At 43.6% G+C, this 23,990-nt stretch overlaps 2 protein-coding genes across 3 annotated transcripts; both read right to left on the bottom strand.

Annotated features, from left to right (window-relative positions):
* Positions 1-1,733: 1,733 nt before the first annotated feature.
* LOC147452371 (uncharacterized) lies at positions 1,734-10,283 on the bottom strand. Of its 2 annotated transcripts, XM_086518084.1 has the most exons (3): positions 9,859-10,283; positions 2,168-2,284; positions 1,734-2,075 (listed from the first exon to the last, which is right to left on the bottom strand). In XM_086518084.1, the coding sequence occupies exons 1-3, from the start codon at positions 10,160-10,162 to the stop codon at positions 2,026-2,028; spliced, it is 471 nt and encodes a 156-aa protein (XP_086374210.1). In that variant the 5' UTR covers positions 10,163-10,283; the 3' UTR covers positions 1,734-2,025. The 2 variants fall into 2 exon arrangements, 1 of the variants encoding a protein (XP_086374210.1); XR_015188893.1 differs by lacking the exon at positions 2,168-2,284 and having other exon boundaries at positions 9,837-10,001.
* A 10,315-nt stretch (positions 10,284-20,598) lies between these two features.
* Positions 20,599-21,699, bottom strand: LOC147452370 (uncharacterized). Its single transcript, XM_086519244.1, has one exon. The coding sequence runs from the start codon at positions 21,697-21,699 to the stop codon at positions 20,599-20,601; it is 1,101 nt and encodes a 366-aa protein (XP_086375370.1).
* Between the last annotated feature and the right edge of the window lie 2,291 nt (positions 21,700-23,990).

Below are 23,990 nucleotides of genomic sequence, written 5' to 3'. Positions count from 1 at the left end.
GATCAACATGAAATTAATGAATTTATAAACGCCGCTAGTGTATAAGAGGGTCAGATTTTTTGATGCAAGGAAACTTTCTTTATTCTTTTGTGGATCATAATTACAAGAATGAGAATCAGAGATTGTGAAACTCAAGTTTGGAGTCATCGAAAGCTCGAAGTCGCCGGTGATGAGCTCCTGGACATACCATCAGCTTGTCCATGGAGCAAGGCTTCCAATGTTTATTCACTGGCAAGATAAACGAGCAATTATTGATAAATATAACATAAGTTGCATATTTTAGTATTTACCAAATTTGGTCTCAACCACTCCTACTTCCCATGACTCTCACTTGTGAGGCTCAATTAGACCCTATGCAACATAGATTGATTTCCAACCTTAGTATTAAAATCAAGCCTTTTCCCCTTTTTTTTTAGTGCATAGAGAAATGTTTTTACTCAAAAGCTTTCGAAACTTCTTTACAAGGCTTTTCGCAGATACAGAGCATAGCCTACTAGTAGAAGCTTGTAAGCTAGCCTTGGATAACTACAACCTTTTCCCTTGCTCCTTGCCGTCACAGTCCAGGGGAGGGGGGCTGCAGATCGCGGCCGTCCGTTTAGTGGCAATTAAAATCCGTAATGTTTGCCTACAGCCGTTGGATGAGTTACACCTCAGCAGCCTGAATGCAATTTGCTTTTTACCAATCATTGGCACCCACATCAGCTCTCGTAATTTTAAACGTCGTTGTCAATTCCTGTAATCTGCCTGCAGTTGCTGTCAACATCGTATAATCTGTCTGCGGTCGCTTTCTTTGCCCGTAATGCTCACGCAGGTCGCTGTCTCTTGCCCCCCTCCCTTGGACGTGTGACGGCCGGGAATGGTCTCCTGGAGACCATTCCTCTGTAATAACAGTTCCCACAGTGGCTCCCGGCCTCCGCCGGTCGCCACGTGGTCACTGTTATTACAAGGAATGGTCTCCAGACCATTCCCTACACCTTATTTTTTGTTACACCATGTAAACTGTGCTTTGAATTGTGTGTGTGTGGGGGAGCAGGACCAATCACCATGCACAAGCTGTACACAAGGTCGCTCCAAGCACGGGCCAGCTGCTACCGACACACTGCACATATTGAGCTGATGAAAGACTGCACACAAGTTGGTGATAGTTGCATTTTCCAATTTTGTTGACATGCCAACCACTGATTGTCTAACAGTCTGTAAATTACTTTCGTTGGTGTGTCGGCTGCTCAGCTCGTTCCGTTCATTGACTCGGCATTCACAAGGAGCTTTGGACGGCTTACCATACGGCAAAAAATATATAATTGCTAGATATTTTACTAGTTTCAATACACACATCTAGTAAAAGTGCAAACTAGTAAGCGTGAGACAACTCCTAGATGCTTCAAGTAGCAATCCTCTTACCATATAGTAAGTTGAATAGCTACATGGTAAGATAATTGCTAGATGAATCAAGAGAGTTCAAGCTCACTTGCTAGTTTGAGGTGTATTATGAAACTAGTAATACATCTAGCAACTCGAATATGTAAAATAGTAATTCATCTAGTAACTTCAAGATGAAAAGTCCTAGCCCTACTCGGCGTGTCTCCCGAAATTACCTCAACCTACTTCTTGGTGAAAGTACTCATCATGCTACCTATGAAAATATATGAACTTTCAATAATCAATCAACCCACGGCATTTGGAACAATCCACAACAAGAGACTTGACTCACAAGTAACCCAAAACCCTACACACCCGCACAAAACTATAGCCAGATGTATTGTGCTTGGTTCACAATTACCTTACAAAGCATGACCTTACAAAATAATCTTCATATGATAAACATCAATCCAACATGACTGCCACAGGCAATAGTATAGATCTGCAAGAGATATCCCCATCGCATACATCAACCCACCATGTAAGCTGCAAGTTCCACCTGCTTCTCCACAATCAAACCACAAGGGGTTACCCTTGCCTTCAGTACAATTTGTTATGGTCTATCTTGGAGCAATGACTTATGCGAGTACTCCAAATTCAGCTTCACTATGCTGCTTCGCTCAGCACTTCACACTCATCCCTGCACTCTTGCAACCCTGCATCCATATATATAAGCAATCAAATAAACACAACGTAGAGAATCCATGATTATTTATTTACATAAGAACTTTGAAAACAAACTAGTTACATCTTTGTTGATAATCTCTCCAATACAATGTGATTCTTTCTAACGTTATCTCAGAAGTGGGATAACACACTATGATTTGCAGGAAGAGCAGCAAACATTCAAGTTGAGTGGTCTCACCTGGTAAGAGCCAACATCAAGTAGGAGTGCTTAATAGTAATGATTGTCACAAATTTTAGCTTAAATAATTAATTTCATTACATGACGATAATCACACATCTTTCAAGCTGTCCAAACAAAGAGATTCCAGCAAGGCTATTTTCTTCAGCTAGGGAACTGCAAGGAACCCACAGCAATGACGAAAAGAAATCCACCTAGGGCACCTCAAGAGGGAACCTAAGACACTGACGAAATGAAATGGTAATGGGTGGGTAGAGTACAGTATAAATAAGGGAACCCTTTGTAAGGATTTGCATCAGAAAGTCCACCACTGCCATCATATGATCTGGAAGGAAAATTTGTTGGATACAGTCAGCCATGCATCACCATGACAAAGCTATTCTTATATATGCTTATAAACCAAGCTGTGCCAGGGCCATAAAAATATATACTTATATGCACAAGAAATTAAAACCTCCTACGTACCGTTTCCATCTTTCCATCTTGCTCTAATTGCCTTCACTCCTTGTTGTGTTGTTGCATTGGGTTGTAGAACTTTACAGGCCTTGTCTCATCTAATGTAATTGAGGAGTAGTTTCATAAGGTAGAGGCATCTCCTCATGGTTACATCTTCCTATATATAATGTAGTTAAATTATGTCGAAGGTAAGCCTCAGAATTCATTGTGTAAACCCTTAGACACAATCACACGATCTACTGTCAAACTCAATCAATGCCTTACTTTCGTGGCTTCTGCATTAGAAGTGAATGTCATCATATGATCTATAAAGGGAATTTGTTGCATATGGAGAGCCATGCAACACCATGGCAAAGCTATTATTATATATGATTATAAACCAAGCTATGCCAGGGCCCTTCGAATTTGTGAAAATATATACTTATATGCGCAAGAAATTAAAAGCTCCTACATATCGTTTCCATCTTTCCCTCCTAATTGGTAGAAGCTGCTAGGTTTATTGTTAACCCAAAAACAGAAAAAAGTGACAATAGCCTACCGATCTTGGATATTTCTCCACAATCTCACAAGCAGCGTCATTGCTCAGTTTGTATATAAGCAAACTAGAGCTAGCACTATTTGGCAGAAGACGCAGCAGGAGCTTCCCACTCAACAGAAAACTTCTCAACAATACCCCCTCATACCATCTAGCATTTTTGCATATTCACCCATCCCTGGCGTTTTTGCATCTACACCCCAGCCTGGTGTTTTCTTTCCACAGCTTCAGCCATCGCCATTGGAATTCTCCCTTCTGGCCTTAGCACCCCAGCAGATCAGCATCAACCGTAGCGTTTTTTACCAACAGCAGCAGCGTTTTTGAGCCTTGGAAAGCCTGCACTTCTCAGCGTTTTTGCAGCCAACTACTAACGCTAGGATTGCTGCCATGCCAACATTTTTTATCAGCAAATTCAGCATTGAAGAAACGCAGGTACTCACCCTTTAGCGTTGGTGGCGTTTTTCCACAGCTTGGCACCACAGACTAGCAGCGTTTTCAGCAAGTATAACAGCCCATAAAAACGCAGCCTTGACTTAGATCCTCAACATTTTTAGCTTGCGAAAACAGCCCATAAAAACGCAGCCTTGATCCTGGTTGTTCCAACGTTATACTCAGCCCTAAGTCCGTCGCCAAAACACGGATTTTCAGCCGTGTGAAGCAACCCCAAGACCACTCAGAACCATCAGCAGTTTTCCGCCTTTGGACAGCAGATAGAAGTAGACCAATTCAGCCCTCAACAGTCCAAGAATACAGCAGATAGAAGACCACAGGTTTCAGCCATCGAGTCGTCCTCGTCGTCACTGTCGTCCTCATCACCGTTCTCGAGCTTCTGCAGTATTTAGATTCTCATCAATTTTGCTAAGTTAATATATAAGCAAACCCAAGTTAGCACTCTCTGGCAAAAGAGGCAGCAGGAGCTTCCCGCTCAACAAGTCACTTCTCAGCAGTACCCCCCCAGAGCCTAGCATTTTGGATAAAGACCTCAGCCAGCGAGTCCTCCTGCAGGACCGCGGCAACACCAGATCCCCCGCATCCTTCCCCCCTTGCATCATCGCCAAGACCATCAGCATTGTAGCGTTTTGGCTCACCAAACCTCAGCACCAACATCAGCATTTCAGCCTATGCACTAACGCCAACACACATCAGCCATCCAGCGTTTTGGTGGCGTTTTTCCACAGCTTGGCACCACAGACGAGCAGCGTTTTTCAGCAAGTATAACAGCCCATAAAAACGCAGCCTTGATCCTGGTTGTTCCAACGTTTTACTCAGCCCTAAGTCCATCGCCGAAACAGGGATTTTCAGCCGTGTGAAGCAACCCCAAGACCACTCAGAACCATCAGCAATTTTCTGCCTTTAGACAGCAGATAGAAGTAGACCAATTCAGCCCTGAACAGTCCAAGAATTCAGCAGATAGAAGACCACAGGTTTCAACCATCGAGTCGTCGTCGTCGTCGTCGTCACTGTCCTCGTCATCACCGTTCTCGAGCTTCTGCAGTATTTAGATTCTCATCAATTTTGCTAAGTTAATATACAAGCAAACCCAAGTTAGCACTTTCTGGCAGAAGAGGCAGCAAGAGCTTCCCGCTCAACACGTCACTTCTCAACAGTACCCCCCCAGAGCCTAGCGTTTTGGATAAAGACCTCAGCCGGCGAGTCCTCCTGTAGTACCGCGGCAACACCAGATCCCCCGCATGCTTCCCCCCTTGCATCATCGCCAAGACCATGAGCATTGTAGCGTTTTGGCTCACCAAACCTCAGCACCAACATCAGCATTTCAGCCTATGCACTAACGCCAGCACACATCAGCCATACAGCGTTTTGGTGGCGTTTTTCCTCAGCTTGGCACCACAGACTAGCAGCGTTTTTCAGCAACTATAACAGCCCATAAAAATGCAGCCTTGACTTAGATCCTCAACGTTTTTAGCTTGCGAAAACAGCCCATAAAAACGCAGCCTTGATCCTGGTTGTTCCAGCGTTTTACTCAACCCTAAGTCCCGGGATTTTCAGCCGTGTAAAGCAACCCCAAGACCATTGAGAACCATCAACAATTTTCCGCCTTTGGACAGCAGATAGAAGTAGACCAATTCAACCCTGTCCACGAATTCAGCAGATAGAAGACCACAGGTTTCAGCCATCGAGTCACCGTCATCGTCATCACCATTCTCGAGCTTCTGCAGTATTTAGATTCTCATCAATTTTGCTAAGTTAATATATAAGCAAACCCAAGTTAGCACTTTCTGGCAGAAGAGGCAGCAGGAGCTTCCCGCTCAACAGGTCACTTCTCAGCAGTACCCCCCCAGAGCCTAGCGTTTTGGATAAAGACCTCAGCCGGCGAGTCCTCCTGTAGTACCGCGGCAACACCAGATCCCCCGCATGCTTCCCCCCTTGCATCATCGCCAAGACCATGAGCATTGTAGCGTTTTGGCTCACCAAACCTCAGCACCAACATCAGCATTTCAGCCTATGCACTAACGCCAGCACACATCAGCCATACAGCGTTTTGGTGGCGTTTTTCCTCAGCTTGGCACCACAGACTAGCAGCGTTTTTCAGCAACTATAACAGCCCATAAAAATGCAGCCTTGACTTAGATCCTCAACGTTTTTAGCTTGCGAAAACAGCCCATAAAAACGCAGCCTTGATCCTGGTTGTTCCAGCGTTTTACTCAACCCTAAGTCCCGGGATTTTCAGCCGTGTAAAGCAACCCCAAGACCATTGAGAACCATCAACAGTTTTCCGCCTTTGGACAGCAGATAGAAGTAGACCAATTCAACCCTGTCCAGGAATTCAGCAGATAGAAGACCACAGGTTTCAGCCATCGAGTCACCGTCATCGTCATCACCATTCTCGAGCTTCTGCAGTATTTAGATTCTCATCAATTTTGCTAAGTTAATATATAAGCAAACCCAAGTTAGCACTTTCTGGCAGAAGAGGCAGCAGGAGCTTCCCGCTCAACAGGTCACTTCTCAGCAGTACCCCCCCAGAGCCTAGCATTTTGGATAAAGACCTCAGCCGGCGAGTCCTCCTGCAGTACCGCGGCAACACCAGATCCCCCGCATCCTTCCCCCCTTGCATCATCGCCAAGACCATGAGCATTGTAGCGTTTTGGCTCACCAAACCTCAGCACCAACATCAACATTTCAGCCTATGCACTAACGCCAGCACACATCAGCCATCCAGCGTTTTGGTGGCGTTTTTCCACAGCTTGGCACCACAGACTAGCAGCGTTTTTCAGCAAGTATAACAGCCCATAAAAACGCAGCCTTGACTTAGATCCTCAGTGTTTTTAGCTTGCGAAAACAGCCCATAAAAACGCAGCCTTGATCCTGGTTGTTCCAGCGTTTTACTCAGCCCTAAGTCCCTCGCCAAAACAGGGATTTTCAGCCATGTGAAGCAACCCCAAGACCACTCACAACCATCAGCAGTTTTCCGCCTTTGGACAGCAAATAGAAGTAGACCAATTCAGCCCTGAACGGTCCAAGAATTCAGCAGATAGAAGACCACATGTTTCAGCCATCGAGTCATAGTCGTCGTCATCACCGTTCTCGAGCTTCTGCAGTATTTAGATTCTCATCAATTTTGCTAAGTTAATATATAAGCAAAGCCAAGTTAGCACTTTCTGGCAAAAGAGGCAGCCAAAGCTTCCCGCTCAACAGGTCACTTCTCAGAAGTGACCCCCCCAGAGCCTAGCGTTTTGGATAAAGACCTCAGCCGGCGAGTCCTCCTGCAGTACCGCGGCAACACCAGATCCCCCGCATGCTTCCCCCCTTGCATCATCGCCAAGACCATCAGGATTGTAGCGTTTTGGCTCACCAAACCTCAGCACCAACATCAACATTTCAGCCTATGCACTAACGCGATCACACATCAGCCACCGTCCATCGTTTTGGTGGCGTTTTTCCACAGACTAGCAGCGTTTTTCAGCAAGTATAACAGCCCATAAAAACGCAGCCTTGACTTAGATCCTCAGCGTTTTTAGCTTGCAAAAACAGCTCATAAAAACGCAGCCTTGATCCTGGTTGTTCCATCGTTTTACTCAGCCCTAAGTCCCTCGCCAAAACAGGGATTTTCAGCCGTGTGAACAACCCCAAGACCACTCAGAACCATCAGCAGTTTTTTGCCTTTGGACAGTAGATAGAAGTAGACCAATTCAACCCTGAACAGTCCAAGAATTCAGCAGATAGAAGACCACAGGTTTCAGCCATCGAGTCGTCGTCATCGTCACTGTCGTCGTCATCACCATTCTCGAGCTTCTGCAGTATTTAGATTCTCATCAATTTTGCTAAGTTAATATATAAGCAAACCCAAGTTAGCACTTTCTGGCAGAAGAGGCAGCAGGAGCTTCCCGCTCAACAGGTCACTTCTCAGCAGTACCCCCCCGAAGCCTAGCGTTTTGGATAAAGACCTCAGCCGGCGAGTCCTCCTGCAGTACCGCGGCAACACCAGATCCCCCGCATCCTTCCCCCCTTGCATTGTCGCAAAGACCATCAGCATTGTAGCGTTTTGGCTCGCCAAACCTCAGCACCAACATCAGCATTTCAGCCTATGCACTAACGCCAGCACACATCAGCCATCCAGGGTTTTGGTGGCGTTTTTCCACAGCTTGGCACCACAGACTAGCAGCGTTTTTCAGCAAGTATAACAGCCCATAAAAACGCAGCCTTGACTTAGATCCTCAGCGTTTTTAGCTTGCGAAAACAGCCCATAAAAACGCAGCCTTGATCCTGGTTGTTCCAACGTTTTACTCAGCCCTAAGTCCCTCGCCGAAACAGGGATTTTCAGCCATGTGAAGCAACCCCAAGACCACTCAGAACCATCAGCAGTTTTCCGCCTTTGGACAGCAAATAGAAGTAGACCAATTCAGCCCTGAACAGTCCAAGAATTGAGCAGATAAAAGCATCTGCTGACTGTTAAACAAATAAATTGCTAATGAGACATTTTCTCACTCAACAACTAGCATTGTAACTACCTCTCACCTGTTATCATCAGTGTGGTCCTCGGCTATCTAGAAATCACCTCCTTTTCATCATATTCGAATTTTGAGCTTCAGATTCTTTTGAATGGCTCCACATCTGCCAGAGGCAAGGAGAATTGCAAAAGCATCATCAACGTCACAAGCTGGCTTGCGTACTACCACATATACATCTTTGAAGACGATCATGCGATCCCACTCACACACTCAGTAAGTACATAATCGGAAAGGCAATAGACCACTCCATCATCAATCAGCACCACAGCTTGGCGTTATCTCTTGCACAAGATGGTCGTCCATTGGCTCCTGCGTTGCTGAACTGTCCACCAACGTCATGAGCCGCCGCCTTGTCTACTCCTTGCCACCGAACTCGACAAAGGCGTTCAGGTTCTACCGCAGCTTGTTAAGGACATGGAGCAAGTGGCTTTCCCATTATTCGGTGACCTCATTTCCTGGCTGTCATGGCCTGACATACTTCCAAAGCGGCGCATGCGTTATCTCCAGCGTTGCGACTAGCATCATTGCCAAGCGCAAGCAAGCCATGATGAAGGATAATACTCCCAAAGATGACCTTCTCCATGCCCTGCTCAACAAAGAAAGCGAGGGCTTCATCACCATGGATGAGGTCAAGAGCATTGTAATGGTGCTCTTTGCTCCCATTATATGACAATGCATGTTGCCGCAAGATATGGCATCCATGATTGTTATGCACGCCGTCACAGTGAATTAAAACATCCCAAAGCTTCCTTGTATCAGCCATGGTGAGCATTTGCTACAATTTACAGGCTCCACATCAACAACCACAACTGTTTTCCTAAGGGCAAACAAAGGAAACGAAGGCAAAGCTAGGAGACAAGGGCCTCCTCCAGTGTTAATTCTAGATCGCTGCCATTGGAGGAATTCCCACCTCCACGGTCATCATCATCTTTGTTCAAAGAATAAAAGAGATAGTAGCCAACACCACCAATAGCCAGTATAAACAAAGCAATTGAGAACAAGGACTGCAGCAGATAAAAGGACCCCACAATGCCAAGGATTGCTACGTCTGCTTGCACCACAGGCCTTGGCACCGACTCCTACATTTACAAGGTACCAGCTTTGTTCCTGGAGATTTCTGAGCAACAATCCGATGAGAAGGAAGCGGCGTTCGTCTTGAGACCTGCTTGCATTGAGAAGACTTCCGAGCTCTACTCTGTAACGAAAGTGGTCACGACGGAGAACGAGATGGCAGAAGGGGGTAATGCAGTACGTGCGAGACACACCGGCTTGCAACCATTTTTTTATTGTAGACCTACATCTCTCTCTCTCTCTCTCTCTCTCTCTCTCTCTCTCTCTCTCTCTCTCTCTCTCTCTCTCTCTCTCATACACATACACACACACACAGACCATAATAGATTACAGTACTAGAGGGTTTGCGTGGTTGAAAACATCATGTGTGTTATACAAGGGAAGCAGGGTAGGAGACGGGAGGGTCAGGCAGCCACCAAGGACCGTAGCAGGGCCCGGCACCACCCCACAGCCCCCACCGCCCGTTTTTAGGCTGGAATGCAGCCATATTTTTGCAAATTCTGCTTACGCAACGACAATTTACCTGCACCGGATGCTTGACACACCTGCTTCGAAGCTGGCGATGACTCTTTGCAGTTGTGCTTGCTTGGGCCGCACCTTGCACGCCCGCTGATCTCCATCCATCGTGGCGGGATTTCTGGCCACAGAGCTTTTTGAAATTTTGTGCATAAATACCTTTACCTCCAAAGATTTTAAAATTTGAGATACACAGTTTAACCCTAGAGAAACATGGTGTAGAGAAACATGGTGTAAAAGCAACGATCCGCAAAAGGAGCGTGACCACAAGGCTAAAGCCCCTGTCACACTGGGACAGGGAATGAGCGGCCAATCTGAGGTGTCCGACAACATTGGCAAAACAAGAAGGCGAAAGATGGCCTTCAGCCCGTGTCTAAGGGGCGGCCTCACCCCATTGGCCAACTTTCCAAAATATGTGGCCAACTACAAAAGCGACATATGATTGAGGAGGAGTGGATTTGAGCTTTGACGACCAGCACCGAAAGCGGACACTCTACCACTTGGCTATGCACGATTTGTTGTCCATGTGACAGCTACTGCGTGGCCATGCTCAAAAAGCTAGGGGGACGGGCGCCCTAGTGTGATAGGGGCCTAAGTTGAAAGAAGAGGAACAACACAAAAGTAGCAGTGACGGTACACATGATAGAAGAAGTGAATGCCACAGTCGAGATGACGGCAAAAGTTAAGGAAGTGATGATAATGGAGATTGTAGCAGACATGATTACTATTGTAATAGATTGTAGCAGAATAACTCTCTCTCGGAGCTATTTTCAAAGTGAGTGCATCTCTCCAATGCATGTGCAACCACCACCTATGCTTGCATCTTGAAGGCATGTGGCATCTTGAACTTGAGCTATAGAATTTCACGAGTCATGGATCATGGCTGCTTTGTGCAACTTGGAGGCTTTCGTGATCAAAAGGAAAGAATTGTACCTGTGTCGCAAATTGCCACACTATGATTATTAATACAAAAGATGTTGTGAAGAGATCAAGAGGTATTAATTAAGGTTGTTTCTAGTCATTGCTCTAGAGATAAAGGGTAGAGTCGATCATAATGGAACCTAGCACTAAGCAAAATCATAAGACACAAAAAATTCATCTAGCATGGATGACATAGTATATGGACATTTAAACATAAAAAGAATTAAAACCTATCAAGTATCATGGTCTCTTCAACTACACCTTCTCATGTGTCAATCATGTCTTGTGCGATCTCCATCATCGTGTCAATCATATTTACTATGTCTAATTTTGCAGGACCATCTTTTAAAATCTTTTGATACACTCAATTGTCAATGTAGGTGATCAAAAAAACATGAAGCATAGCTCGGTGCATTGAAGAACTCTTGTGTGCACATTGTATGGTGCAAGTTGCATTGAAGAAATAGGTTGCAGAGCATGGAAATTTCCAAGGTCTTTTTGTCACTACCATCCACTTATTACATGGTTATATAGGTTGTGAAAAGCATGTGTAAGAAAAGTAGTAGGTTAATAAATCGATGGTCAACATTGTCATCATAAAAGAGTTGTACGAAAAACAAAAGCATATATTTACCAACAAAATATGGGACTAAGCGTGCTAAATGAGTAATAGGACTTATTTATAGGTGTTAGACTAGATCTCTTCCTGAATGTCCACTATATAGTTATTACCACAATAACTTGGCTTGATAATTACTAGTTCTTGCCCACTGCACTATTTTTCTGCTAGGGTCTATTTCCAATGTCTACAACCTATATTGAGTAACATTTGTAACTACAACCAACATTACCTATATTACCCATAAATGTACCTATATTGAGTAACATGCCTAGTTATATAGTCAATGCACAACCACTTTGTACAAAGTAAGCCTAAAATCTAAAGTAGGCCTGACTGTATGGTCTTGCACAAAGTAAGCTCCCTTAGGCATATCCTTACCATTTGGAATCCTAGATGTAAGCTCTGAGACAAGAAACTGAGTGAAGCTACTTTCAAACTCGGGGAGTTAATAAGGTATCTCATATTTCTACTCAAATATACACCATATCTTCTAGTGTGTCATCTTAGTGTACTTTTGTGTGTTATCTTGTAGTTTTGTGAGCTCCAAAGAAATTGAAATAGATGCTCTCTTTGCTGCACATTCGCTTGCCGTGGAAACTGTGTGTGCCATTTAGGAAGCATTTTCTCGATCCATTCTTCTTAGTCAAATCCACCTCTTGGTTCATGTTATAAAATCTAATAACTAACCAACCCAAATGATTTTCTCATATTAAAATGATCACTTAATGTGGGACAATAAACGGGAACAAGGATTAAGATATGTACATGTGCTTATAGGTCTATCTCTACATGGGGCCAATGTAAAGGGGCCCAAATGAGAGACGGTCTATCAAAGAGCAAGGATAACCAATGGAGCATAAGACCTTAGGGTTAGCTTCATTCAAGACCTCCAATAGTTAGTGTAAAAGTCCTTTTACCTTAGGTAAGCTAGGGCTGAGCTTGAGGTGGGAACCCGGGTGCTTGAGGTGCTTGTCATGCTTGATGACTAAGGTGCTTGATGATTGAGGTGCTTGAGATGCTTGAGGTGTTTGATGATTGGATTCTTGAGGTGCTTGAGATGCTAGGGCTGTACTTGAGGTAAGAACCCAGCCCAAGTTTGAAGTGCTTAAGGGCCAAGCTTGTGGTGGGAACTGGGCCTAAGCTTGAGGGGCTTGAGGTGTTAAAAGTCAAAGGTCCAATCCCCACAAGGAGGGGGTGAGCCCTACAAGGGGAGATGAGAGAGAACACCCACACACTCACACAAGGCATGCTTGGTACAAAGAAAGAAAAGGGAACACTTGTCAAGTTCCTCCTCATGTTGCCCTCATGGTGTGCCTGAAGCCTATTGGTTGGCCACCCAATGGGTCCAATGATAATTTAGGAGATTTAATTCATTGGTTTTTCATTTATCAAGTCCTCTCTCTCAAAGGGGAAAGGAGGACACTTATCCCAAGGCTACCCTTGTTGCTTGTAATGCCTCCTGCTTGTGATTGGCTAGGCCTGAAGGGGTCCAATGAGCTTCAAGCATGAGCTACAAGGGGGGGTCGACCAAAGCAATCTAGGGGGTTGCTTAGGGGGTATACTCACCCACACACACTCTCATTGTGTGCTATGCAAAGTGTAAGAGCTCCATCTCCTTCTCCGAGCTCCTTGAGAAGTTGAGAGCCTACACCAACACTCTTGGCTGTGGAATGCAAATCCAACCAAGAGCTATGCTTCAATGCTTAAGTTTTCCATCTTCCCCATCTTCATTACTATGCTATTATGTATGCTAAGCAAGAAGAGTGATGATAAGTGAGGAACAATTTCTTTCTCCTATGAAATACTTCTTCTTCCTCTTCCCTATCCTCATTCGCTGCTAGCTCTCTCCACCTTCGAAGGTGTCTGAGGTCTTGGGACTGAGGCTAAGGATAGTTAATGCTTTCTACAAGTTTATGTTATGCTTATTGCAAGAAGGCTTATGGATTATTGCAAGTAGATTAATTACTTAATGCAAGTAGATTAATTGTTATTGCAAAGTAGATTAATTGTTGCTTTGGGCACAAGTTGATGCATAAAAGTTTACATTTTTGTGCATTCGAATGATTTAGGAAACACAAGGGTTAATGGTGTTCACAAGTTCTTGATTGTTTTCAAGCTAAGATTGATTTTTGCTCTTAAGCAAAAGCTTGGTGTATGAAGCTTCCTTCTTCATACCGCCAAAGAGGTCTCAAGGAACACAAAAATTGTATTGTACCAAGTCTCCCTTAATGGGAGAATCTATAATACAAATGCCTATTGGAGGGGGGACCAGCTCCACATAAATCTGGTCCTCAACTGTTGTCATGTTCTCTAAACTCTGTCTCTCTTACAAAAGTATTGTTCATGCCTATTTAATCAAGTGTTATGATTAAGTTGCTACTACCAATTAAGTTCACCCTCTATGCTCTCAACGTAATCTCACAAAGTTGCTCACTCTAATTCTCTTAATTCCGCTATTCTACAAGTTATTAGTCCATTTCCATTACAGTTCTTGTGGTTGAGGAGACCGCTATATGTGGAGTAGTGAATGCTAAAGACTCTCAAAGATTTTGTGCGACTACGGGCCTAGCCAGAGGCATGCATGGCCGAAGGATGAATCGTGCAAGAGGCATTTGTTTACATTTTTGAGTATTTGGCACAAGTTGATCCCTCAATGCCTCGCATGTGGTCAAATGAGGAGGATTCAAGGATGACTGCATACCTATCAAGTAGAAAGGGGAAATCATTTAGCATGGGCATGGATCTACGTCGAGTCATCAACAACTTTTGCATCCTTAATGCAAAGGTTATGACCAAGGGGATTTGTGGAAAATTGCAAAGGCAAGGCGTTTGCAAGAGAGGGAAGCATGGAAGCAAGCTCATGGAGGTAGGAGGGCACTCCCAGTTCCTCGACACCTTGCATGTTTCCCAGATCTTATTAGTGCCGAGTGGATCCATGCAAGAGTGGCCGAAGCAAAGGCATGCAAAGAGGACATCACCAATAAAGAATGGGAATATGCACGAGGTTGTGTGTCAATGGTATATATAGTACTCATATATATCTATTTATCTACTTCTTTGCCCTTATTTGCTTGTAACATAATACCAATGTCACTCATTACTGTATATCCCATCAATCCATCAACCAAAAATTTGGTTCGTAGTTCTTGTAACACCTCGGGGAAGAACCATTTTTTCCACTAATGAAGTAGAGACGGTCTTCGATCCTCTCCCACCTACGTAACTTTGGATAAGGGTGAGACAGGGGACGGAGAGATTGATGATTTGAGTCCCAACTTCATCAAAATATCAGCGAGGATGATTGCCATGATGATGATGACATTGCCCCTAGGAAGCTCTACTTAGTCAATCATCAAAGTGGCCTGCACTTTTTCAAGAACCTTCCTCATTCTCTTGTAAATGGGAGGGGACATGGAAACCAACATTTCTTAGCTAATTAGCACTTGCAAGGAGCCCTTTGCCTTCATTGTCATATCCATCATGTTTTTACACTTTGCTATCATGAACTAGCCATTTAGACATGTGATCAAGGGCTAGGTTAATTGGAATTGACTCTCGATTTGTTAACTTGTTGTTGCACATTGTTGCAAGATAGAGCTTGAAGAAACTAACATACTTGCCACCATGTGGTAAAATATGGTCACATTTCACAGTCTATCTTGGAGGATGTAGGTAGAAAACGAGAGGTTCCACTTGTAAAACAGGCTTTGTCTATGTTTTGCTATAACAAGATGAATCGACTACTTCAATTCGTGAGAGCCAATCCAAAACATGATGGATGTCGATGTTGTGGAGGTCGCTCTTGTGGGCATATGCGAAATCCAAGAAAGTAGTGCCCATGCCTCGACAGAAGATGTCATCCATGTTGTACTTCTCATCTCTGACGGTGTATATATCTAGGTATATATATATATTCATCTAGGTATATATCTATATTTGCTTTGCATGTTGAGGCGCATGCAGAACTTTGAGATGGAGCTTCCTCTTCATATTTTCATGTTTATCCATCTACATAGCTATTGTTTCATGTTTTAATCTCATTTTTTTTTCATTTTTCAAAAAATTGAAATAATGTTCTCTATTCTTTTCATAAACAAAATAGTGGAAACTCAAAAATTTGAACGTTTAAGCGCAAAAGCGAGGTCAGTAATCAGAACGGCAATGTGTGCGGCAATATCTACACTATTTTCGCGGTAATATTTGCGGTATGTTCGTGGTAATATCCGCGGAAATACTTGAAATGGAAAAAATTGTGCTCCCGTCCCCCTCTCTCTTCTTTGATCGTCCCATTTTGGACTCTCTCTCTCTCTCTCTCTCTCTCTCTCTCTCTCTCTCTCTACAAAATGCGGTAAAAGGTCGCAGTAAACGTGTTGAGAATTTCATAGTGATTACTATATAGTAATTGCATTGGACTTAGGATTTGCTACTTCTAACTAGCAAGTCAACATAATTACTGTATAGTAATTGTGTTGGACTTGGGATTTACTACTTCTAACTAGCAACTCCATGTAGTTGCTATATAGTAATTGCATTAGACCAAGGATTTACTGCTTCTATGTAGCTACTCCACACACTTACTATATAGGAAATCTAGAGGTACTTGAAAGTTACTAGTTCCATCTAGCAATTATGGACCTATCGTATAGGAAGCTATGACTTTGCTAGTTCAATCTAGCAAAAACCTCCTTATTTCCTACTTAAATCTAGGAAGTACATGGAACCCAAAGCTAATTTCTATTTGGTAACATGTCAAAAGCTCCTTGTGATTGTATGAGTGGAGGTTGCAGCAGTCGGCCATTCTGGTTGCTGACGTGAGGCTTGTTGTAGCGGCATATTCTGCTAAGTAATGCAAGCGTGTTGGACAACTGAGATCTCCTGCCCTGCGACCCCCGACCCTGACGAAGCGAAAAAAGACGTTTATACTCAACCACGAAGTTTGTCAGCTAATGCTAATAGTTTTATTGGTGGCACATTTGCGCGCGCGCGCGTGCACACACACACACACACACAATTCAATGCAACTAACGAAGCACAGTTTACATGGTGTAACAAAAATAAGGCAAGGAGCAAGGGAAAAGGTTGTAGTTATCCAAGGCTAGCTTACAGGCTCCCCATGGCTCCCAGCATCCGTCGGTTTCACAATTAATTTTTTGTACTTCACTTTAGGGATTCATTCCCTCTATACCAATGCAGATATGTTGATTTGTGCAAGTCTCAACAAAACATTGTGCAATTAATACACACACACGATTATATCTACCCATCTGGTTTTTATAAGGATGATAAATGAACAAAAAATTCCTTCACCTCAACCTAGAAAATACACACATTTCTGTCTTTTCAACGAAATTGTCGAGACAAGAAAAATAAAAATAAAAATATCTATATATGTATGTATGTATGTATGTGTACCTACACACACACACATATATGTGTGTGTATACATATATATGTATATATGTGTGTGTGTGTGTGTGTGTGTTAGAGAGAGAGAGAGTGATCCATTTCTACTACTACTTCTTTGTGGAAGAATTTGATAGTTGTGTAATCATGCAAGGATAATTGTAAATATAAGCATGTAAAACAAATATGCACATTGTGTGTGCTCTGGCCGTTCATGTGATAATGTGATTATTCCCTAATGGGAAGGGCACGATCAACGATCATTATGTATTGTACCTTGCAAAGTATGTGTGCCAATGGTTTAATGAAAATACAAGTTGTAAGATTTTCTTAATGAGGTCATTGTTGTTGTATATTGTTCCATTCTTATGTATGAAAAAAGTAAAACATCCACGTTTCTTCACACTGGGGGAGTTTTCACGGTCCTCCCCAAATTTTTATAATATGTGGAAACGTGCCATTCCCAAGAGAGCATACAAATTTTAGCACATTCGTTCATTGTGTTCTTAGTTTTGAAGAGAAAAATATGGTAGTGTTTATTCACTACACATTCAGATGTGCCTCGTTGATACTCTCGTCTTTGATACCTTGTGTTTGTCTCGAGTCTTGAAAGAATATATTATCAATGTGGGAGTTTGTCATATTAATTGATACAAAAAAATTTCACAAGCATGTATTATTCTGCCAATGCAAAATTTGCCAAGAAAATTTTGATGTGCATTGAGATCGCAAGGGCAAGGTGCTAGTAGGCAAATGGCAATTGCAATGATCCACATAGATTAATTGTTATAATTTCCAAAGGAATTGTGCAAAAATGCTAGTTGGATCGCCAAAAGGGCAAGGGAATTTCTTGCAATTACAAAGGAATGCAAAAATGTTATAGCTGGCTCACCAAAAGGGCTGAGCCTAAGAGTGAAAAGGCATTCTACATTTCCTTTGTCATTTAATCAAATATTCATATTTGCTCTCCCCTTCATCTACCATCGGCTAAGGTGATCACATTGAAAAGGCCCTTCACAACCCACTCCCAGGACACGAGATAACAAGGTTCAATGGTAGTATCTTACGCTACAGAGTTGTTGCAAGACGTTGATGTGGGCCTAGTGGGAATCCTGTAGCAAACAAGGTTGACAACACTGTGATAGCATGCTTATCTTCGGCAATCCAACATGTAGCTACCATATGCAACACGAGAGAGAGAGAGAGAGAGAGAGAGAGAGAGAGAGAGAGAGAGATGAAATGTTATATTAACAGACCCATGAGACCAGAGAGTTACATCATGGTGAATCCGCAACATGAGAGAGAGAGGGAGAGAGATGAAATGTTATATTAATAGACCTATGAGACCAGAGAGTTACATCACGGTGAATTTGATAGAAGGTCTGGATAAAAAGAAAGAAAGAAACTTACTAGGGTAAGTGTACCAGTAAGGAGGCATGCATGAATGGCCAAGTGTGTTAGGCCCATTAGTAAGCACTAGCTTGCGCGACCCGCCTACCGGCGGGTCTCGCTCTCTCTTACTATGACACAAATTAAATTAATGACACACATGGTATTCATAAGTTCATGGTACGCACACACACACACACACACACACACACACACACACACACACACACGCAAAGAGTGCAACATGGTTTTCATTCCAAATAGGAGCCAATAGTTTTGTTGCAAAAAAGAGGCTTCTTGATAAGAGAGTAATCATCACAAATATAAGGGATAAAACATAAGGAATCCCAACCCCAAAAAGAGATCACCATCAAACCAAACCCATTGTAGAAGGCATCATTTAGGTTGAAAGCGAATCTTGCGATAGACACGGGTTCGTACCTGTAACACCCAGGGCCCAATGTATCACACACTTTGTCCAAGCTGTCTTGGAGTATCATCGACAACAAACATTCTCACTTTCCAATTCTCTGCTTCAAATCCAAAGGAAGGTAGTTAATTTATGGGCCGTTGATACCCTATCTCTCTAAGAGAGACATGACCCCGTCCTGGTGCCTTGTCTAGCTCTAAGGCAACATGATAGTATCCGACATTTCAACACTCCCCCTCGAGCTCTGCATGTCGCAGAGTCCAAGCATAGTCCAGAAACGTCGAAGCTTCTTAGCTCCGAGGACCTTGGTAAAGATATCCGCTATCTGCTCCTCTGTGTTGACGTAGACCAAGTCGATGTCACCTGTCAACACTCGCTCTCAAACGTAGTGGTAATGGAACTCTATGTGCTTGGTCCTGGCATGGAACATGGGTTCCTAGCCAACTGCATGCTGCTGAGGTTGTCACAATGGATGACAATCTGCTGGTCCACCTGCACTCCCAAGTCCTCAAGTAATGTGTGTAGCCAAGCTACCTCGCACGCCGCAACTGCTGCACCTCTTTACTAGGCCTCTATGCTCGATAAAGCAACCATAGGCTTATTTTTTGCTGCTCCAAGTAACAATAGCACTCCCAAAAGAGAACATGAATCCACTCGTAGATCTCCTATCAACAATGCTACCTGCCCAATCTGCATCTGTATACCCATACAATGCTAATGGCGCATCTGCTGCATAGAACAATGCGTAGTCAAGATTCCCTTGCACATACCAAAGTGTGCGTCGTACTCCATCCAAATGTGGCTTCCTCGAAAGCTGCATGAAATGACTCTCCAAGCCTACTGTGTAGCTCAAGTCTGGCCTCGTGATAGTTAAGTAGATTAGACTACTCACAATCTTCCTGTACATCTTGACATCCTCAACAACATCACCCTTCTCTGCACTTAGCTTTGCATTCACATCCAAGGGAATAGAAATTGGCTTACAATCAGCCATACCATACTTTGACAACATCTCCAAAGCATATTGTCTCTGTGAGACAGCCATACACCCTCTAGAGTCCTGATCACCTCAATGCCAAGAAAGTAGCGCAACTCACCCAAATCTTTCATTTCAAACTCCTGTTTGAGAAGACCCTTCACATGGTCAATCTCCATAGCATTGTCTCCCACAATAATAAGGTCATCTACATATATGGTAATGACCACAATCCCCATATCACTCTCACGTACATAGAGTGAATGATCAACATGAGCTCTCCTAAAACCAATACTGACAAGATACGTGGAAATCCTGTCATACCATGCTCTAGAGCCCTGCTTCAAACCATACAAAGCTTTGAGAAGCCTGCATACATAATCTGGGTAACCTGGATCGACATAACCACGTGGCTGATCCATATACACTTCCTCTTGCAACTCACCATTCAAGAAGGCATTCTTTACATCCATTTGATGCATAATCCATCCTCTAGATGCAGCCACTGCTATGACATCTCTCACAGTCGTCATCTTTGCCACTGGAGCAAAGGTCTCCTCATAGTCTATGCCATACGTCTGTGCATAACCCTTTGCGACCAGCCTTGCCTTGTGACGTTCAATGTTACCATTAGCCTTATGCTTGGTTTTATACACCCATTTACAGCCAATAGCTTTCTTGCCACTTGGCAAATTATAATTCAAAAGCCATACCTTATGACATCAAAGTCTTCTAAGATATGGACAACATCATTTCAGGTATGGGTCCCCTCCAAAAAAGTGGATCTATGCTTCATACAACACGATTAGTATGCTTTAATCATTCACACATTAAAGTGAGGTTCATTTTTTTTGTAAAGTTTCAACAAATTACCTCGAATATATTCAGATACCCTATCCATTGTGTATTTGACTGTAGATCGGTTGGCCATCTATAAACAACGACAAAAATTAGGATTAATATAAAACTTCATTTAACAAAAAGTTAATGACAAAGAGTAATGCATGGATGAAAGATAGTGTGATACCTTAAACATTTCTGACCTCTAGCACTTCTTTGTAGACAATGTTTGGGCTGCAAGCCATTGGATTTGCATTTGAAATTGCTATCGATGTTTGACTACCATCTATCAAAATCTTTATGGCAGTAGAAGAACGCACGCAAGACATTGCTACATAGAGTTGACCATGAGTAAAAACAGGTGTAGCAAGGTACAAACCTAAGAATCCAAGTGTTTGACCTTGTGCCTTGTTGATGGTCATTCCAAATGCAAGTTTCATAGGAAATTGTCTGCACTTCATTTCAAAAGGTAATCCTTGAGAACCTCCTATGATAAAGTCGATCCTTGGTATGAACACATTGTCTCCAACATGAGAACCTGTGATTACTTCCGCCTCAATGAGCCTGTGATGAAAATGCTTACATATCAATCTTGTCCCATTGCATAAACCACGCCTTGGATCCAGGTTGCAAAGGAGCATGATTGGAGCATTCTCTTTCAGGTGCAAGCAGTGTGGTGGGAAGCCACCACCAAGATCCAATGAGTTTAAAAACTCTATTGGATATAACCCACCATTACAATCTGATGTACAAAGGGAATCTGCACTCAAGTATTTTTTGTCAAGTCCTCTCATTTTATGCATAGCCAAGTCATTGATTATGGAAACATCCTTACTGCGTTGTGCAAGAATACCTCTATCCCTAAAGAAGTTTGCATGTCTTTGGACATTTTGTAAGTCACCATATATACCGTGAATTAGGCCTTGAACATTGTTATCTTTGAGTATCATACTACTTGAAAAAGCTACAGTATCAAGTAAATCCCCATGACATACATTCCCATTGCCAATGTCTAGTACCCATTTTGCAAAGTCTCTCTCAACCAAGTCATTGGAACAATGAAGTACACGCATATTCTCTATTAGCTTCAGAGTCTTCACATGTTTCCATACATAAGATATGCACAAAGAGGCATCAACAATATCTGCTCGACTTCCTTTGGGCACAACTGGTAAAATTTGTCTAAAATTACCCCCAAGGAGAAACACCTGTCCCCCAAACAATGCATCACTTTGCATAACATCTCTCAATGTCCTGTCCAAGGCCTCAAAAGCATAACGATGGACCATGGGAGCCTCATCTCAGATGGTCAATGATGCTAATCTCAAAAGCTCGGCAAGTTGACTATTTACTTTGGAGTTAGGTCTTTGAGTGAGCTCAATGGAGCGAGCTTTGGCGTGAGATTTTTTTTCTTTTTTTTTGGAGTGCTGCCCTCCCTACCTCCCCTTCCTCCTCTTGCCGCCCATGTGCTTCCTCCTCTTCCCTTCCTCCTCCTCCTCAGCCTCCTCCTCCAAAATCCTTCCTCTCCTCCACCTCCTCTCTCCATCTACTCCTCTAACCACCTTCCCTTCCTCCAGCTCCTCCTCTAGAAACCACCATCCCTTCCCTAGAGTCCTCCTATCTCCTACTCCCTTCTTCCTCTCTCTTTCATTAGTCACTCTATAACCCCTCACCCCCCCCCCCCCCTCTCTCTCTCTCTCTCTCTCTCTCTCTCTCTCTCTCTCTCTCTCTCTCTCTCTCTCTCCACCCCTCTCTCGTGATGTCTTCCCTTTGTGCGTGTGTCTCACTCTCGCCTGCCACCCCTCTCTCTCGTTGTCTCCCCCTCCCACCCCCTACCCCCACTTGCCTTCCCTCCCTTCCTAGAGTGAGCTCCGCCCCTCTCTCCCCCATGTCTCTTCTCTCTCTCTCTCTCTCTCTCTCTCTCTCTCTCTCTCTCTCTCTCTCACACACACACACACACACACACACACACACACACACACACACACACACTCTAGGATGAAAGGGAAGGGTGGCAAGGGTAGAATCTCTCTCTCCCTCTCTCTCACTCTCTCTCACACACACACTAGGACGAGAGGGAAGGGTGGAGAGAGAGAGAGAGAGAGAGAGAGAGAGAGAGAGAGAGAGAGAGAGAGGGGTGTGTGTGGAGAGAGCTATTTTAAAAAAACAAAGCACTAGCAGTATCTCTAGTGCCTCCCTTTTTTTTGTAAAAGATCGAGGGAGAGAGGGGGAGAGAAAGAGAGAGTGATAGAGGGAGAGGAAGAGAGAGGGAGGGCATTGGGAGGGAGAGAGAGATAAAGAGAAGAGGGGTGGAAGGTGGAGAGAGAGTAGGAGACTGGGAGAGAGAAAGAGAGGGAGCGACGGGGGGGAGGGGGTGTGTACAAGGTGAGCCCATCTTTCTTAAAAAAAAAAGAATACACTTCACCTCTTTCCCTCAAAATTCTCTCTCTCTCTCTCTCTCTCTCTCTCTCTCTCTCTCTCTCTCTCTCTCCCCCACTGCATCTTCCTTTTTTCTTTCTTTGCATCCTATCACACTGTCGATTGAGTCCCTCCAATCCCAATGAGAAATGAAATGAAATGCTATGTTAAATGTCTTCGAAAGGCCAAAATGACCCATACAACCAAACTGATACATTCTTGATGGATCTAATACAATGTCTGGGTACAAAATAAAATGAGAGAGAAGGGGGGAGAGAGAGAGAGAGAGAGAGAGAGAGAGAGAGAGAGAGAGAGAGAGAAGGGGGGAGAGGGGTCCGCAAGGGAAGGGCAGGGTTGGGCACGCGAGGGGGGGGGGGGGGGGGGGGATTGTGAGAGGGGGAGAGTGGAGTGTAGTTTTTTATTTTTAAAAGGGAAAGAAAGGGAGTGTAAGGGGTGCTTAGGCCACAAAAAGAAAAACAAGAGAAAAAACAGTGATAAAATCACGAGGCGTGCAATGGAGAGAGAGAGAGAGAGAGAGAGAGAGAGACTCAATATTGATGATCAAACTATGAGATCGAGCCTGGGGTAAGTTCACAAACGTAGCTTGTGAGAAGCACGAAGGAGAGAAAACCTCTTTGCAATGAATATCTTCTATGTGCTCAACCAATAAAAAATTATGCATTTTTAACAAGTGATAAATCACGAGTCCTACCACCAAGAAGACGAGACTATAGTAAAACTTAGGACAAATTGTCAAAATACTCCTCTAATTTGTGGAAATTCCTGAAGTGCCCTTGAAATTCTAAAAATATGCTACTTAAATATTGAGTGAATACCATTACTTGGAGTAGGGCTACATCTGTAAAATACTTGCCCAAAAAGAGTAGCGTCGTAGGGTTTGCTACGACCCTTTACCCACACTTCTTGATTGTAAAGGCGGGCTAAGTGTTGAGATGTCGAGCTCTACATCTTGAGCTGGCATCCACTACGGGTCTTGGCCGCTTACGACATTTACTCACTGGCGCGTTAGGTGACCGACATGGAGGATCTCTGCAAGTGATTCTACAGCTGGACTACACTTATAGTGCCAGCCTAGTACGCTTCTAGCGAGTTCACACTTAGTGACTGCATGTACATATGTGCTACTTTTCGGCTTTAGCAC

This window comes from Adiantum capillus-veneris, chromosome 8 (assembly GCF_014529385.1).
Source record: "Adiantum capillus-veneris isolate H3 chromosome 8, ASM1452938v2, whole genome shotgun sequence".
Lineage (NCBI taxonomy): Eukaryota > Viridiplantae > Streptophyta > Polypodiopsida > Polypodiales > Pteridaceae > Adiantum > Adiantum capillus-veneris.
The sequence above is the reverse complement of the archived record's forward strand: the minus strand, read 5'-3'. Positions and strand labels throughout refer to the sequence as shown.

Coding starts and splice junctions, on each gene's coding strand:
- LOC147452371 (XM_086518084.1), bottom strand. CDS start 10,162: ATGTTGTCGGACACCTCAGATTGGCCGCTCATTCCCTGTCCCAGTGTG. Junction 2,285..9,858: donor CATCGCCAGCTTCGAAGCAG/GTGTGTCAAGCA, acceptor GGCTCTTACCAG/GTGAGACCACTCAACTTGAA. Junction 2,076..2,167: donor GAGAGATTATCAACAAAGAT/GTAACTAGTTTG, acceptor ATATGGATGCAG/GGTTGCAAGAGTGCAGGGAT.
- LOC147452370 (XM_086519244.1), bottom strand. CDS start 21,699: ATGGTCCATCGTTATGCTTTTGAGGCCTTGGACAGGACATTGAGAGAT.